The 16,418-nt window shown below is 42.8% G+C and overlaps 1 protein-coding gene across 1 annotated transcript; it reads right to left on the bottom strand.

Moving 5' to 3' along the window:
* Window positions 1-1,025: 1,025 nt before the first annotated feature.
* Window positions 1,026-16,039, bottom strand: tbc1d31 (TBC1 domain family, member 31). The gene is made up of 23 exons (XM_071895855.2): window positions 15,969-16,039; window positions 15,050-15,190; window positions 14,615-14,730; window positions 13,736-13,914; window positions 12,999-13,150; window positions 11,734-11,893; window positions 11,228-11,428; window positions 10,784-10,957; window positions 9,615-9,694; window positions 9,045-9,191; window positions 8,722-8,855; window positions 7,836-7,969; window positions 6,879-7,058; window positions 6,408-6,640; window positions 6,134-6,206; window positions 5,779-5,858; window positions 5,531-5,666; window positions 5,201-5,293; window positions 4,775-4,903; window positions 4,305-4,499; window positions 3,050-3,119; window positions 2,237-2,470; window positions 1,026-1,715 (listed from the first exon to the last, which is right to left on the bottom strand). Exons 1-23 carry the CDS (start codon window positions 16,037-16,039, stop codon window positions 1,561-1,563), a joined length of 3,267 nt encoding a protein of 1,088 aa, XP_071751956.2. The 3' UTR covers window positions 1,026-1,560.
* Between the last annotated feature and the right edge of the window lie 379 nt (window positions 16,040-16,418).

Raw genomic sequence — 16,418 nt, 5'->3', positions numbered from 1 at the left:
GTGCAGGGATAGGTTGTTTTCTGAAATGTGTGTTCAAGAGATGTACGCTTATGCTTCTGCGAGGAGACAGGTTGTAGCTTTTGGTTGATAATCAAACAAGCGATTTTGCCCGTTCCCTCCCAGCCCCCGAGACAGAGAGAGGCCGAGGGCAAGTGAGCACGGATGAAAGATGGGTGGAGGGGGAGGGAGAGAAAGGAATGAGTGACAGGAGTGCGGATGGCTGTCATGTCGACTCATGTCAAACCTAACACCTGGATATCTAACAGGGTCAAGGGGCAGAAACACACAGTTACAGGCACACCCATGCAAAGCAGCCATGAGCTGCAAACACACAAGTCCTGATAAGTTGGGTAGTAATCTCACTTTATTTGTGAGGACTTCTGGACCTTGAAAGTAGAGTCCAGCCTAGACTCTGACACTCTCTCTCTCACACACTGTCATCTGTCTTTTTTCATACACATCTGTCTTTTTAAATACACATAACCTGTCATAACACCTGTACACACAGTATGACTTGTGAGGATGGAGGATTGTGGAGCCGTTTAAGATCATGAGCGCCCTAAAACAAAGCCCCAAAATGTTCAATCCCCAACACGCCTTGTCTCATCTAAACTGTAACACAGGTAAAGCCTGGGATGCCAATCACTTGGGAGATGGATTTGCATGTTGCGGTTGTCTAATTTGTAATACAATAGCTGATTTACATATACTGTAGAAAGAGGAAATGACTGCATGTGGTCCTTTCCTGCACACAACTGTATAAATTACCCTGTAGTGTTAAAGGCACACTGAACTGTAATACAAATACATTGTTACTATTACCGCTTACAAAAGAATCCTCCAGAGATATAAGCAGAAATTATGCATGTATATCTTAAATGGCACAATGAGACACAGGAGAGGGTTAATTTGTGATTTTAAAAAAACATTTTTTTTATCAAAAACAGGTTTTAAATAAGACAAATCATATAAAATACATCTAAATTAAAATCCAAAACGGAGCTTTATTGCAGGTATTTGATAAACTGAGCTGTTATCCATATGACTCTAAGGAGATTATGAAAACCATGAATAATATGTGCAACTGAATATCAGAGAGAGAGGGCAGATATTACAATGTTGTATGATAACCTCGGAGGTATATATATATTTTTTTCTATTGTGCACCATTGTTAAAAGATGTTATATTGTACTGTGCCAAATAGCTGCCTACAAAATCAGCAGGTACAGAATCACCAGTTACTTTGCAATGGGTGTGGAGAAAGACTTGGGCGCCAACATGGAATCTGTCATGTCCAGACTTGTAAAATATATCTTTGCATGACTGTGAACATGTGACATATGACAGAGTGAAGAACTAAACGATGTTCCACCATACAGGCTGACCAAGTTCGACACAACTATTGGGTGTCACTCTGGACACAGGCAGATAGAAAAGCTCACTTGGCACAGGGTGGAGACAGACTGCGATATTAGAGAGCTGGCCATTTCTGTTGTTATAGTATAGTTTGGGAGGACAGGCTTGTGGTGCCTGCCACTACGGAGAGTGAGAGGATTGAGTCACTGGGAGACAGAGGACAGCGACTGGACAGACTGTGACGAGACAGTGCTGGCTTCTCTGGCTCTGGCTGCCAGCTTCTGTCTCAGTTCTCTGATGTCCCTCATTAGTTCTCTCTCGCTGCTGTCCAGCTGGGCCCGGCCCCGGTCCAGAGAAACTGAGACAGTACGAAGAAAAAGAACATACAGACGCTTTATTGCTGCAAAACATTGATGAAAAAAAAAGATCATCAAACAGGAAAACAATATGCTTAATGACAGAGGAAGAGTGGAAGGGTGAATGCCTTGAAACTCGTTTTTTAGCGGGATGACGGATCGCTATCTTGCTACACTGGCTCTATGGATACTATCATGAATCACTATCTTGCTATGCTGCAGCAACATTGATTATGCATCACAGCTGCGCGCTACTGGCAGATTTGCACTTGTTCATTAAGACAACTCTAAACCCAATAGAAAAACTCTCTATCCTTTATATGCTGTGTGGTGGAGGCGTTTACCCAAATGTCTTTAGAAAACAAGTGGGGAATGAATAACTTAGAAAATACATAAAACCTAATTATTCCGCTGTATTCGCTGTATATATACAATCATCAGTCATTGAATTGCATTTGCTCAATGAAACACACTATCTAAATTGACTTGTTTATTGACTGATGGAGCCAGAGAATGTACTCACAATTGGTGGAGGCGCTCTCTGATGGTGATTGGTTGTTGAGACACACCATGCTGGCTCCTGCCTGCCTTGGGGTGGTGGTAGTGGTGGTGGGGGCTGCTGAACCAATAGCAGCACCAGTAACAGTATGAGCACCAGCTGTACTGGCTCCAGCGTTAACAGCAGCAGTAGCACCGGGTCTATGGGGCAGTCCTCTAGTAGAACACGGCGACCTTATCCTCATCTGTGTCTGGCCGTCTGACCGAAAGCAAACATTGTCAGTTACCATACTAAATCCACATCTGGCTAACAGGGAGAGTTCAGCTAACTGGCTACAAAGAGAACCAGTCTTTCTTTCAGGCTGCATTATGAAGCTGTCACTTCTAAATGAATAAAAAAACGTTTTAATCGAAAAGTTAGCATTTATGGTATGATTGAGTGGAAATTCAGTTAACTTCACTAATGCTAACTTCTGGTTCTCTGTAAAGGATTTCCCTCCAGTGCAAAGCTTTGACTATTGCTACAGTCCAAACAACATGTGGGCTACTCATGACTGTGCAGATTGCTTAACATTAAAACCAGTTGGAGTCAGTTACTCCAACCAATGCTATTGTGTTGGAATAATTACAGTTAGTTGACTGACGGTGACATTTATGTTAGAAGGAACACAGTGGGCATTACAACAGGCCTACAAAAGAAATCTCCTTTTGTGGGGGAGGAAAGGAATGGAAAGGAAATCCTTGCCATGCACTTACTACTCAGGCTCGGGTATCTGACATTGGACTGCAGATATAGGAATCTGTGTATGTGTGTGTGTGTGTGTGTGTTGAGTAATACCTGTGTCTGCTGAAGACAAGGGCTGGCGCTGCTCCTGTAACTGGGCTCTGGTACTCATTACTTCATCCCACTGCAGCACAAAGGCACAATGAGCACACATTCATTAAAGGAATACATTGGACTGTTTGTGAAACTGTTATCACCCTAACAAACTAGTTGACCGAGGAGCTTATTTGTCAAAAAGTCAGTGGGCCCTATTTAAACGATCCATGGCACATGGTCTAAAGCGCATGGCGCAAGTGCATTTAGGGCGTGTCCAAATCCAAATTGCTAGTTAAACGACACACAATGTGGGCGCAAAGTAAGGCGCAAGGCGCAAAGGGGTTGTACTAAGTCATAATTAATCATAGGTGTGTTTTGGGCCTAACATGAATTATTTAGCAATTGGCAATGTGTGATGATGGTTAACGGGACATGTACGTTGTGCATTTGGCACTGTGTAATGGTGAAAGCATATGGCAGTTTGGCAACAAAATACATGTCAGGAATGAAGTAAAGTGCACAATTTCATAGTAGATGATCCTATTTTTCTATTTTGCATGGTAACATTGTGTGTGTGTGTGTGTGTTTGAGAGAGAGAGAGAGAGAGAGAGAGAGAGAGAGAGAGAGAGAGAGAGAGAGAGAGAGAGAGAGAGAGAGAGAGAGAGAGAGAGAGAGAGAGAGAGAGAGAGAGAGAGAGAGAGAGAGAGAGACACGCATCTTACTATCTGAATAATGCGCCCTTTAAATAGTGCGCCAGACTCTAGATCAGGTTTTTGTTGGTCAATGGCGCAATCGCTTTCCGCTGCCTCAAGATAGCAATGCGCCAACAATGCGCCTGACCACACCTCATTTTAAGACCAACACGCCCATGGGCGCAAAGATGGGCGCAAGTAGGCCTACATTTGCTATTTAAACAACGTGGGCGCTGGACGTGAAAATGACAACTGCGTCGGTCGGAAACTAGCAATGACACTTGCGCTGCGCTTTGCGCCGGGTGTAAGATAGGGCCCAGTGTGTTCCTTCAATTCATAAGTAATAATATTGAACACATATTTCAGCCATAAGGTCAGATTTATTGTTTTATTAGTAGTAAATACTCGAAAGTCAAAATAGTAGTAAATACTAGTAGTAAATACTCAAAGTCAAAATAGAAAATATGATGTCAATATCAGTCTTTATCTTGGGAACTGCTTTGGTTTTAAAAGCACCACTCAAGCCAATAGAGCATGTAAACTGAATTGAAAACAAACACACACACTTGTTCTTCTCTCACCTTCCTCCCCGCCACATCTCTCAGGGTGTTCGTCAGTCTTTCCTCCTGGGCCAGGGTTTGCCTGTGAAGCTCTGCCAGTCTGTGTCTTTTCCTCTCCTGCTCCGCGTCGACCCGCTCCAGGCGCTCTGCCACCTCTCGCTGCCAGTCTGACTCCAAGCCCAGCTGGCACGCCTCCGCCAGGGACTCCTCCAGGCCCTGTGGGAGTGGGTTTGCATGAGTGTGTGCACGCAGAGGAAGGTAAAGGATACGGGAGGAGAGGATCGCACGCGTCTATGCCGCCATATGACTTTGTATGACTTCACGGCCTTGATGTTTTCTTGTAAAGCTCTAATGGATATACTGCCACGTCAATATCATGGGCTGACATATGGCAAAATTATTATCCCAGCTGTTGTTGTTTATCCGTGTTTATCAGCTCTCTCTTCCCCTTCCTCTTCCGTGAGTGTATACACACACAGTACATCACCAACCTGCAGGTTTGTGTCTGTGTTGTGCAGCAGCTCTCTGTAGCTGTCCTCCTCTCTTTCCGCCCTCCTCGTCCTCATCTCCACCTCCTCCTCAACCTCCCGACCCACGCGCTCCTGCTCCTTAAACAGTTGCTGAGGGAAATGGTTGGGGGAAAGAAAACAAAACTGTCACAATCAGCACCAGAATGAAGGACTGGACAGTGATGTCATCGCATGGTGGAAAGTCACTGTTCGTGGGACCAACACTGGGACCAGAACTCTTTAAACCGGTACCAGCTGAATGGTATTTATTTGAACAAAGATAAGAAGAAAAGAACGAATGGAAGGAGGGAGGAAGTACTGAAGATATAAAGGAAGCCACAAAGAGGGAAGGAAGGAAGAGGCTGGGAGGGAGGAAGGAAGGAAGGATGGGTGTGAGGAGTTTGTCACCTGTTCAAGTAATTTCCTCTGAGCCTCCAGCTCCATCTGTCTGACTTCCAGATCCTGGACTGCTGTGGCTGTTTCCCGTTCACGCAGATCCATCTGTAGCAGAGCATGGTGACATAATCATGAATGAAGATTACAAGGTACGGTTATATGGTTCATGGTTATATGTGCTGCTGCTGTCTAGTAAAGTAAAATGAGCTCACAGAAAGTCGTATACAGTAACAGAATTGCCACATTGGGCTTGATGTAAAATTTCTCCTAATGAGTTATTATTTCCAACAAATGTGTATTAAACAAGGTATACCCTGGACCCTGCAACAGACAGGTGTGTACCTTTCTACTAATCTCCTGGTCTAGTTTTTGTATCTGTGAGGCTCTGAGGTCCTGTTGGTGTTTGAGGAAGCGTCTTCTAGCTGCATCCAACAGCTGTAACTCCTTCACCTTCAGCTCTCTCTTCATGGCTGCCAACCTGGAGAGGACAGAGCAGTGTCATTAGGGAAGAGACAGTAATGACCAACTGTACTAAATCATTTATTTGTCTCTCTTAAAAAATGTAATTAAGGAGGTGCGAGTGTATTTACTTGGTCCTTTGTTGTGTTAGTTTCTCCTCTTCTTGTGCCAGGATGTGTCTGCGCTGTTCCTCTGCCTGCTGCAGCAGCTCCTGTTTTCGAACCGTTCAATTCACTTCAGTTCACTTTGTTTCCATTCAAAACCATTTAAATAAAATTCATTTCAACTCGATTAATTTCAGTGCAATTCAGTTCAGGGCGAATGGGGTCAGTGGGATAGATCTTCATTAGAAAAGGGGGAAAACACACTGAGAGCTTGTGTTTCATATACAGGTAAACTCTGGAGCCAAAAATATATATTATCATGTAAGAAGATTCATCCTATGTGTAAGATTAATTATTCAAAAAATGTTTCTATCCCATCTACCTGTTGTGCATAATAGGCCTCCTCTTCAGCTTGGCGACGCACACAATCTGCACGAAGCTCTGATACTTCCTGCCTGATGAGTGAAACACACACACACACACACACACACACACACACTATAACACAGGCACTGCTTGCCTGGAGAGATATATCTTCTTTCTAGGTTTGATATTCTAATATCTAAGATCGTATCTATTTTAACTAATTTGTATAATGATTTTCAGATTTATGCCTATATTATTATGATTGTCAATTATCCTATCTTTAATCTCACCTCTCTCGGAGGTACTCCATCTCCTGCAGTCGTATCCTCTCCCTCTCCCGGCTCTGGTACTCCACTATGAACTCTGGGTAGTGGTTGAACACGGGGTACTGGCCCTTGGTCAGCGGTGTAAAGTCAGACAGCATGGTCCTGGGGTGGAGGTCTGCCGGCGTGCTGCCCATCAGCCGATAGGCCTCCTTTATCATGGCTCCCATGTCCAGGTTGTTACGATGGTGAAAGAAATACTGAGGAGAAGGGAAGGAGCACAGATGAGAGAGGATGAGATGGAAGTAGTTAGGAAGATTGACAGTTTAAAAGAGGAAACTAAAGAGAAGGAAGGGAGCAAGGAAAAGACAGTGTTAAAAAGGTCTTCTATATCTGTCCTTCATCTGGATACCAACTCTGGGAGAGGAGAGGAGAGGAGAGGAGAGGAGAGGAGAGGAGAGGAGAGGAGAGGAGAGAGGAGAGAGGAGAAGAGTTTACCTCAAAGTCCTGTTTCTGGGAGCAGAGCAGCAGAGGCTCGCGGCAGCAGATGACGTAGGCCACGCAGGCCATGAGGAGGAAAGATGGATGGTTGGAGAACACGTTGTCAAACAGACAGAGCCACTCATCACGAGTCAGCACCTCAGAGAACAAGGTCTCCAGCAGGGGCCACACGTACAGCTGGGAGAGATGGACACACATTGGTTTAACAGTAAAAATATACTTTAACTACACCACCTGTCCTCCAAATGAGGAGTTCAATTCCAAAACAATATAATATATGTCCTTTTTGTAAAAGAAAATCATTACTTGAAGTTAGCCATTCAATATCCCAAATACTGAGGATCCATTCTATTAAAGCGTTATAAACCTATGTTGTCTTTCCTAAATTATTTTAAAAAGGTACAATTTGTTATTCTAGTTTAGTGCAATTGATCAATTTGTCATAATTGTGTGCCTATTCTGTTTTTGGAAAAGTAGGCATCACCTGGAACAAATTTCAAATGTATTACAAAAAAAAAAAAAAAGGCTCTTTTACTATGTGGCTCTACAGTTAATGATACAATTGTCTTCCTGATAGAAATAGCAATAGTATTCCAGGCTGTTACAGAGGGCTGTTACTACACAGCAGATTTTGGAGCTCAAATGTCAAACATATGCCAAGGTGCTCTCAGGTTCTGAACCATGATGGCCTAACACAGCCTATCAAGACACTTTATATTGATGCTGTGATAATCTACTGAACTCAGGTGGAAATTCATCTTGTTGCCTCCACAGGCAGGTCAGAGCAGCTGGTCAGCCAAAGTGCAGCGTCCATGCAGCTGGTGGGGATTCAGTGTCTTATTCCAGGACACTTGCACGGGACAGAGACATAAGGTCACCCTCCAGTTACAGGACAGCCTCTCTAAGTACTAGTCCGCCCCGCCGCTCCAGGTATCTGCACCTGCGTGCCGTTACCTGCGAGGTGACGCCGCAGTCCACCAGGTGCTGCAGCAGCTCCTTGTCGTGATGAGCGAGGACGTTCTCTGCCATGCTCAGGATGTTCAGAGGAGGGTTGGGGAAATACTCAAACCAATGCTGGCACCAGTTCACTGTGAGACCGAATATATGAGTCAGTAAAATAGCTCCAGACCTCTTAAGATTGCAATTGCTCCAGAATTAACTTTCATTTCTCTCAATTCAAAAGGTAAACTGAAACTGCATTCACATGAAATAATACAAACTTTATTCACAGTCTGTTCTTTATAGACTGGATATAAAAAACTTTGAGGGTAAAAGATGTCCAAGTTTTTGAATGCTGAAGAAAACCTGATTTCCTGAATTGAGTCAAACCCTGTCTGGCTCCATCCACTCAGATTCATACAACCAGCAGTATTTGTTGGCTTTCTGAACCTATGATGTTGGCAGTGCCACTCTCTAACCAAAACCATAATGCTAGAATGTTTAATAAGCTGATATTGCCAGACATTCAAAACATCCAACCAATCGTGCCAAGAAGTAAAAACTGGATTACTTGAGACTTAAAATAGCTCCAAATCCTTCAGTGTCACAACTCTTAAAGATTTTGGCTGCACTCATTGAGCACCAGTAGTTTTTGCTATTATCTTGTGCCTAAGATGGTAGCAGTGTCATGCTCTACCCATGAAACTACACAGAACCAGTAGTAGTTAAAGGTGCTACACTCAGCATGGCAGCTCAAAACAGTCCCAAGCTTTCAAGATGTGCAGATAAAATATTTCAGAAGCTTTAATGAACCAGTTCTGTGATGAGTAGAGGTGAAAAAGCCCCGGTTCTCCTCAACTTTGTGTTTATTGAGAGTACGGCCATCCCAATCAACCTGTACCTATGACGGTGGCCACCACCTCAAAGCAGAGCAGCGGATTGTTCTGGAACAGCTTGACGAAGGGGAAGGCCACCAGGGGAAGGTAGTCCGTCTCTCCAAAGATGGCCGCCCAGTGGGCTAAGGCAGACAAGACTCTGCAGAGGGGAGGAGAGACAAATCTGTTTTCAAAGTGTGCTTAAGAAAATACATTTAGTTTAATTTCTTATGTTCATCAATGAAGAACAATAAAGAATCATTATGAGCAGCATTTGTGAAGTGAGAGTGCCTGTGTGCGTGTGTGTGTGAATGTGTGTGTGTGTGCGCGTGTGTGTGTGTGTGTATACCTCTGCAGTCCCCTCTGTAGCTTGTGACTTTTGATGGGGTATTTATCATGCAGAGTGAGGTAGGCTGAATGTAGGCCTTTATCCGTCAGACTGCTGTAGGCTGCGTGGTTCTCTGGGAGACACAACAAAGACCGCCACACAAACATCCTGCATATACACACACACGCACACACACACACACATTAAACATAAAGAAAGACATGTTTTTTCACCTATCTCTTATTAGCAGCTTTACTGTTGATTACATCTATAAACATGTTATGCACATTTCTAAGATGACAATTTTGGACAAAGATATTGGGTATTGATAAGGATGTGGTCAACACAGCACAAAATAACAAGGAAGGGGGAACAGAATGTGGAAACGGGAAATAGAAACTTATGGGAGTGTTGTGTTTAAAAAGCTTGAAATCCTTATAAAGAAAGAAAGGGGGAAAAAGATCACATCCCTTCAGCAAATCCTTAGACAGGTCCTCTGAAAAGGTTTGATGCAAAAGTACTACATTTGACCTCATTTAGTGTTAAACTAAAGTTTTGAATCCTCCTTTTATGAAAGCAATCTGCCTTTACCTGTATTTAGCAGGATATTCTCCAAAGGCCTTGAGTAGAGCCACCAGTCTCTTCTTATTCAGACCAGCTGGTAGTTCATTCTGTTGAGAGACAGACACAAAACCATCAACTTACACACTCGCTGCATCTAACAGGAGGAAGGAAAACACTTAGTGTGTCTGTCTCTACATATTTAACCGTTGCCATAGTTTACAATTGATGTTCAGAGAACCTTGGTGTTTGTGTGTATGTTTAACCGATATGAGTGTGTCCTAATCAGTGGAGCTTTGGTTCAAATTTAACAAGGGTGGAGGAACAGCATATTATTTTCATCATCAATTTCCTAAAGTAAGTGACATGATGCATCCCTATATTAAATGAGTAGACATGACATACTAATGTTGTCAACTGTGTTAAGAGGGGGGATGCCATTAGCCTGGTAAGACCATCCTGATCACGTGACGAGCGAAACAGAATGTGAAGTCACGTGATCAGGATGGTCTTACCAGGCTAGGATGCAATCACCTTTCAGCTCCTCTCAAATCACTACCTTGTCTTATCAAAGTTATTGTAAACTAAAACTAAGACAAAAACTAGAAAAGCTTTTAAAAATAGTAGTTAAAATCATTGTTGTGGAACTGAAATAAAAATAAAAACAAGACTAACAAAACTAAAACTATTTTGTCTACTTGTAAAAGTAAAATACAGAAAATACAGGTGAAATGTTTTTCATTTCATTTTTATTTTTTTTTGTTTATGTGCAGGGTAAAAAAGCAAATTATTTTGGGCAAAATTTTGGGCTATTTTTACTGAATGCCAATTGAAAAATTAATAAATCCAATTCAGAATTTATGATTTGTATGGTTTGTATTACACAATACCTGTTGCAAATATATACAATGCCTGTTCTGAACTCATATCTTTAAAAATAACACCTGTACCAAAATACTAAAAACTAGAACTGAAACTGAATAAAAACGAAATTAAAACTAAACATTTCTTGAAAGAAATAAAATAAAATAAAATAAAATAAAATAAGCTAAACCAACTACCACACCCGCACTGAAACTAATTAAAACAAAAACTGAAACAAAAACTGAAAATTAAATAAATAAAAAACTATAATAACCCTGAGTCCTAAGACCACCCTCTGGCATATGTGTATGTGTGTGTGTGTGTGTTGGTCCTACCTCTTTGTCCTCTGCTGCAGACCCAGCGGGGGGTCTGAGGACCTTGGTCTGCATCCGCCTGCCGGAGGTCTTGGCCGGCCTCTGAACAATCTCTGACCTGACCTTGACCTTTAGGTTAGAGGAGTCATGATCAGCCTCACCGCCTGAAACTACTGCAACCTGGGGAGGAGGAGGCTGAGAAAGAGAGAGAGAGAGAGAGAGAGAGAGAGAGAGAGAGAGAGAGAGCGTGAGAGAGAGCGTGAGAGAGAGAGAGAGAGAGAGAGCGTGAGAGAGAGAGAGCGTGAGAGAGAGCGTGAGAGAGAGAGAGAGAGCTACATGTTAAGATAAAAGTGACAGACACAAATGCAGCTATTATCCATCATCACACACACATGCAGAAACATATACAGCCCAATACCTTATTATATCCATCACAGCCACACACACACACACATACCTCATTACCTTGTTATATTCCTGTGTGAGACTCTGGACACTGTAGACATTGATACTGCCATTATCCATGATGGCCACAACATGGCGTCCATTAGGGCTGACTGTCGCCGAGGTGATGGCATCATCATGGGAGCCCATGTGGAAGAGCAGCTTGCAGGTGTGAATGTTGATGAAGCGCATCACGCCATCCTGGCTCAGTACACCCAGAGTCTGCCGAGACAAAATAGGCATTAACACACGTGATGCAGACACTTATGGCAGAACGAATTGAACATATACAGACAGACATACACACACACATACACACGCACAACAAAAATGACCGTGACTCAATCCTGAGTTTGACAAGACAAACGGCATTAAACACACCTCAAACTGACACACAGACACACACTCCACTCCACAGCAGGGGAGCAGGAGAGGCGCGATGAGAAGAACAGAAAAAAAAGCCCCCAAACAAACAGAAAGAAAGCCCCAGACAGGCTAAAAGTCCACCAGTCCTGCTGTCTGCGTACCTGGCTGGCTCCTCCGTCGAAGCTGTCTGGCAGGAATTCCAGCTGTCTGACGGTTCGGACCTGGGTGGGCATCTGCACCACCCTGACCAGCTGTCTGCTGTCCAGACACCACAGGTGGAGCAGGTTGGAGCGCCCGCCCGCTGCAAGGCTCTTACCATCACTGTCAACAAAAGCCAGTTCTGTCAGTGTTTGGTAAAGCCTTACCAAAGCCTCTTATTATACAGTGTTTGGAGGGTAAGCCAACCACAACATTTCCTCCTTTTTCACAGGTAGAGATTAAAAGAGGCGGTAATGTTGACCACATTAGAACACATTTTATCTGATAAGTTTATTGCCAGAGGGCATGAACGAGGATTTTTCAATCAAAGAGTTCCTGTGGCGTTTTATTGAGTCTCTGTGCCTTTGTTCCCTCTGTTTTTGACTCTAATCTGCCAGTGGGAACCTGTGGAGCTGCAACTATATAGGTTGGATGAGAAAGGTCTTTACCAAGCTGCTGTAACTTGCAGGTAACAAATGGGAGTGCTTGTGGTTTGTCACATGACCACATCCTCTGGTTTTCTATGGCTCAATGAGGCTGTTTGTGTCTGTAATCTACTGGCTGATAAATCCATTGTCTCTTTTTCTACTGATTGATTTTATTGTGTTTTTGTGTACGCATGCTTTTGAATTAATTGTTTTACAAACCCTGATGAAGGCCATGTGCCAAAATGTGCAGGTTCTAAAATAAATATTTGTTCTCAGTACTGCTGGAATGTTTGCCTACTGTAGCAGCCAAATTGGCTAATGAATTTTTGGAATCCACCTGTCAGTGTGTTTCCTGTCCATATAGTCCTAATAGCAACAGTAGATCCTAATAGTAAGGGTCTTACCATCACTGTCAAGTCATTTCAACTTATGTATATTACTGGATAGTAAAGGTCTTACTGTCAATGGCCAGATACAGTCACACATGTTTGTCAGAAAGTGCTTGTTTTATGATTTCTCTTGACTTTTCTTTTTAAAAAGATGTAAGAACCAAAACAACTAGATGCCACAGGTGGAGCAGGATGACCCGCAGCAGATGAGGTCTTACCATCACTGTTAATGACAGTCAAACATTTATACTGTTCATATTACAGTAAGTTGCTATTAATTTACTAGAGTCGATGGGGTGAGTCAGGAGAAGAGCAGATATGAAGAGGAACACAACAAAAGAAATACAGCGAAGGCCTACATAGTTAGTTGGTTAGCTGGTTATTTATCTGGTAGCGATCTAGAAGACCCACCGTGTGACAGCAAAGGCCTTGTAGTAGATCCTGGGCCCACTCTCAGGGACAGGTAGTTGGTATTTGCAGAACAGCGTGTCGCTCTCCCAAGCAAAGATGGAGTCATCGCTGAAACAGCTGAGGATGGTGTTACTGAGGGGCAGGAAAAACACCTGAAAAACACAAACAATAATGTTGCCATGACGATGACAACAACAACGACAACAATGTAAATAACTCTGTGTATTCCTTTAGTTTAAATGGATCTTTTAACTGGGGTTTTACACTCTGTATGCCATATGACTGTTGAGTTTCTACCATAAATCTGATATAGAGTCGGAATGTAAATTGATTCTATCATGATTATCTGTCCGTGAATATAACCTCTGTATGCCAACAGAATATTATTAAAGAGTTTTGTTCCAAAATCAGATATGGACCATTTGAAAACACTGACACCTACTCTCACAAAATTAAAACAAATGATGATATCCTTTTCAGAGGATGGTAGATAAATTAAATCCTTAGTTGACAAAATGACACTTTTACAAACTGAATTCTCTGTATTCTAGAAGGAGTGAACGATGAACTGCATAAAAAGACTAATTGTAAATTAACGTTTTTTTTTCCAAAATGGATGTATAGTGTTTTGGAAACTCTTCGCTGACAAATCTGAATAAAGTTAAAATGTAGGCAATTATCATTATCTTACCATGCATGTAGTAGTAACTTAGCTAGTAGTACGTCTGCTTCCTTACCCTTTGTATGCCAACAGACTGTCTGATATTGAGCTTCCTCTTCCTCTGGAAGGAGTCCAGGTCCCAGAGCTGGGCCGTGTCTGAGGAGGTGGTGATGGCGTAGCGGCCTGAACTGTGGACAGAGATAGATGAAACCGCTCCCTCGTGACCGCGCATCCAACTGACTAGCTGCTTTGTGTCTGTTAAAAAAAAAATGAGGACAGAACAGAAGAGCGCAGCTCAGTTTATTTATAGGTAATTTATTGTGCTGTGCAGTCAGGGGAGTCAGAGGTGGTGATTGGGCAGCAGCCTGAGCAGTGGACAGAAACGGACGACACACCCCCTCATGGCTCTGCGTCAAACTGACCAGCAGCTTGTTGTCTGAGAGAAACAGATAATATTGACTAATGAGTGATTGGAGGAAGTGCTCCCATTAAATTATTGTTAAGAATATAATTAGGACAAAACAAGAGAGCATTATCAAATGGCAGAAAGGTGCAGCAAAACAGGAATTTTCATTGAAAATGAACTTGCGCGCCCCCTAAAAAAATGAAATCCTCCAAACTCATATCCCTAATAAAGAAATACAATTAAAAGCATGTAAGATTGCCTTCTGCCAGGAAGCACCACACACAATGTCATCTGTGGGAAGACAATGAAGATGAGTAGAAACAGTAACAGTAGTCAAAATGCAGGTACAACCCGGGGATGCACCCCATGTTATTCAGAGTCTTTATTGTAGCTCTCTGACCTGAATAATTTGTCTAAGAAAACACATTTTGGAGCTTAGGCTAATTAATTTGAAAGATATTGCAGTGCGTGTCAAAGTGGTGTGTAGTTCAAATGAAACTCCTTTTGAGAGAAAAGGTCTGTCTGTCTGTGTAGAAGTATCCGTCCTACCTTTGTCAAAGCATTTGATGGAGTAGTCAGCCAGGGCCACGAGGAACTCTGTGGTCCTGCGGAGGTTGAATGCTAGAGCAGTGCTGGCCTGACCGGTCTTCTGCACCAGACGGAACCTGTGCCAGGAGAGAGGCAAAGTAAAACAAAAGGTCAGATCGATGAGAAAACCTGCTGAGTTTGACGGGCAGGGCAGGTCAATTACAGACGAGGCTCTGCACTAGATGGAATGAGTCCAGGGGGGAGCGGAGGCATTTCAGGACAATATGGCTTGACTAGCAGTGAGTGGATCATAGTTGTGATAATGTCTGAATTCACATAGAACCAACTCTGGCCAGAACATGTTAAAATGCATTAATCCAAGCAAAAGACAAAAAAACAAAACAACACCAACAACATTGGACATTGTTTTGGGGGTTGGAGTGTACAATAACTGACCTGTTTCGACTGATGTCAAAGACGTAGATGTTGCCATGGTAATCTCCAGCCAGGAAGGAATCTCCGGTGGTGTCAAAGGTCACATGGAGGAAACGCACTGTCTTGGCCTGTTGAGCACTGCGGACCACTGTCACCAAGATACTGAGAAAGACAAACAACACACATTAAAAGGGAAACTACACACACATACTATTTTTCCAGCTGAAAATCAAGATGTTTGCGTGAATCACAGCTGCTCTCTAGTGGTTAAAATTTACCCAGGGAATATTTGCTGAGCGAACATGCTGTTTTCCCACAACAGATCAAACACACTTGGCTGCCGCTCAGTGCTCAGTTGGGTGCAGCTGCAGAAGCGCTTTACTTACTAGCATCTCCACAAAGGAAGGCCATTACTTAAACATTTTCCCTGCCCAGATTTCCCCAGCCGTTCTGGGGATTCAAACTGACAACCTTCTGGTCACTTACCCACTTCTTCCCACATGAGGAATAGTTTTATTTTGGTTAATATTTCATTCACGTGAGGTTAGTACGTTAAGAGAATGACTTTTCGGATCAGAGGTTTCACTTTCCCCACCTTTATCTGCCCACCTAGAGTATAGGCAGTTATGCAGCAAACTAAACAATGGTGGATCCCTGGGACAAATTGGGAGTCTATACTGTGTATCTATGATGGGGTCGTTGACATGAAAAGGTTTGGGATGAATAAAGACTGACAAGCGCAACAAGTGGGTGTTGTGTTGACTGAAGGTACGATCTGCTAGCAATCGGCTGTAAGATGTTTTAAACTCAAAATTATTATGTCATAAACAGATTTTACACAATCCAGGTAAACCACAGTACTCAAGAGAGACAATGACAACAACATCAGGTGCACATGAAAGCTGCTCAGGCAGTAACTTAACATTGATTTCACACCTACCCTTTGCCTGGTGCTGGTTTTCGATGCCAGACTTTCCCCTCCTCTTTGTTTCCTATGTCTGTCACCTGCATTTTTCAACACGACTGTAGAGACTGAGACAATAAAATAGAGGATGATCTCCCTACTCAGCGCTTCTGCGCCAGATTAGGAGATCAGTAAAGGGGCTAGCTAATGTTTGCTAGCCAGCTAATCTCTCCCTCGGCAGCCTATCGTGTGGCGGAGTGAACAGCGCGAAATTTGAAAGAACAATTTATACTTTGCGGTGTGAGAAACCCCAGAAAACACTGACAAAAGTTCAGCATCATTCTGCGTTACTCTGAAAACCACAAATTATCGTAAAATTCAACAAACATGACGTTAATATCTATCTTCTGTTAAAAGTTCGGCAGAGATTTTTTCATTTGTTTTCAAGGCGGTTATTTTGTCGCATAAAGAGTACGTAGCGCAGGT

The sequence above is a fragment of the Centroberyx gerrardi genome, chromosome 12, assembly GCF_048128805.1.
Source record: "Centroberyx gerrardi isolate f3 chromosome 12, fCenGer3.hap1.cur.20231027, whole genome shotgun sequence".
Classification (NCBI taxonomy): Eukaryota; Metazoa; Chordata; class Actinopteri; order Beryciformes; family Berycidae; genus Centroberyx; species Centroberyx gerrardi.
Note: the sequence above shows the minus strand (reverse complement) of the source record. Positions and strands in the feature narration are given on the sequence as shown.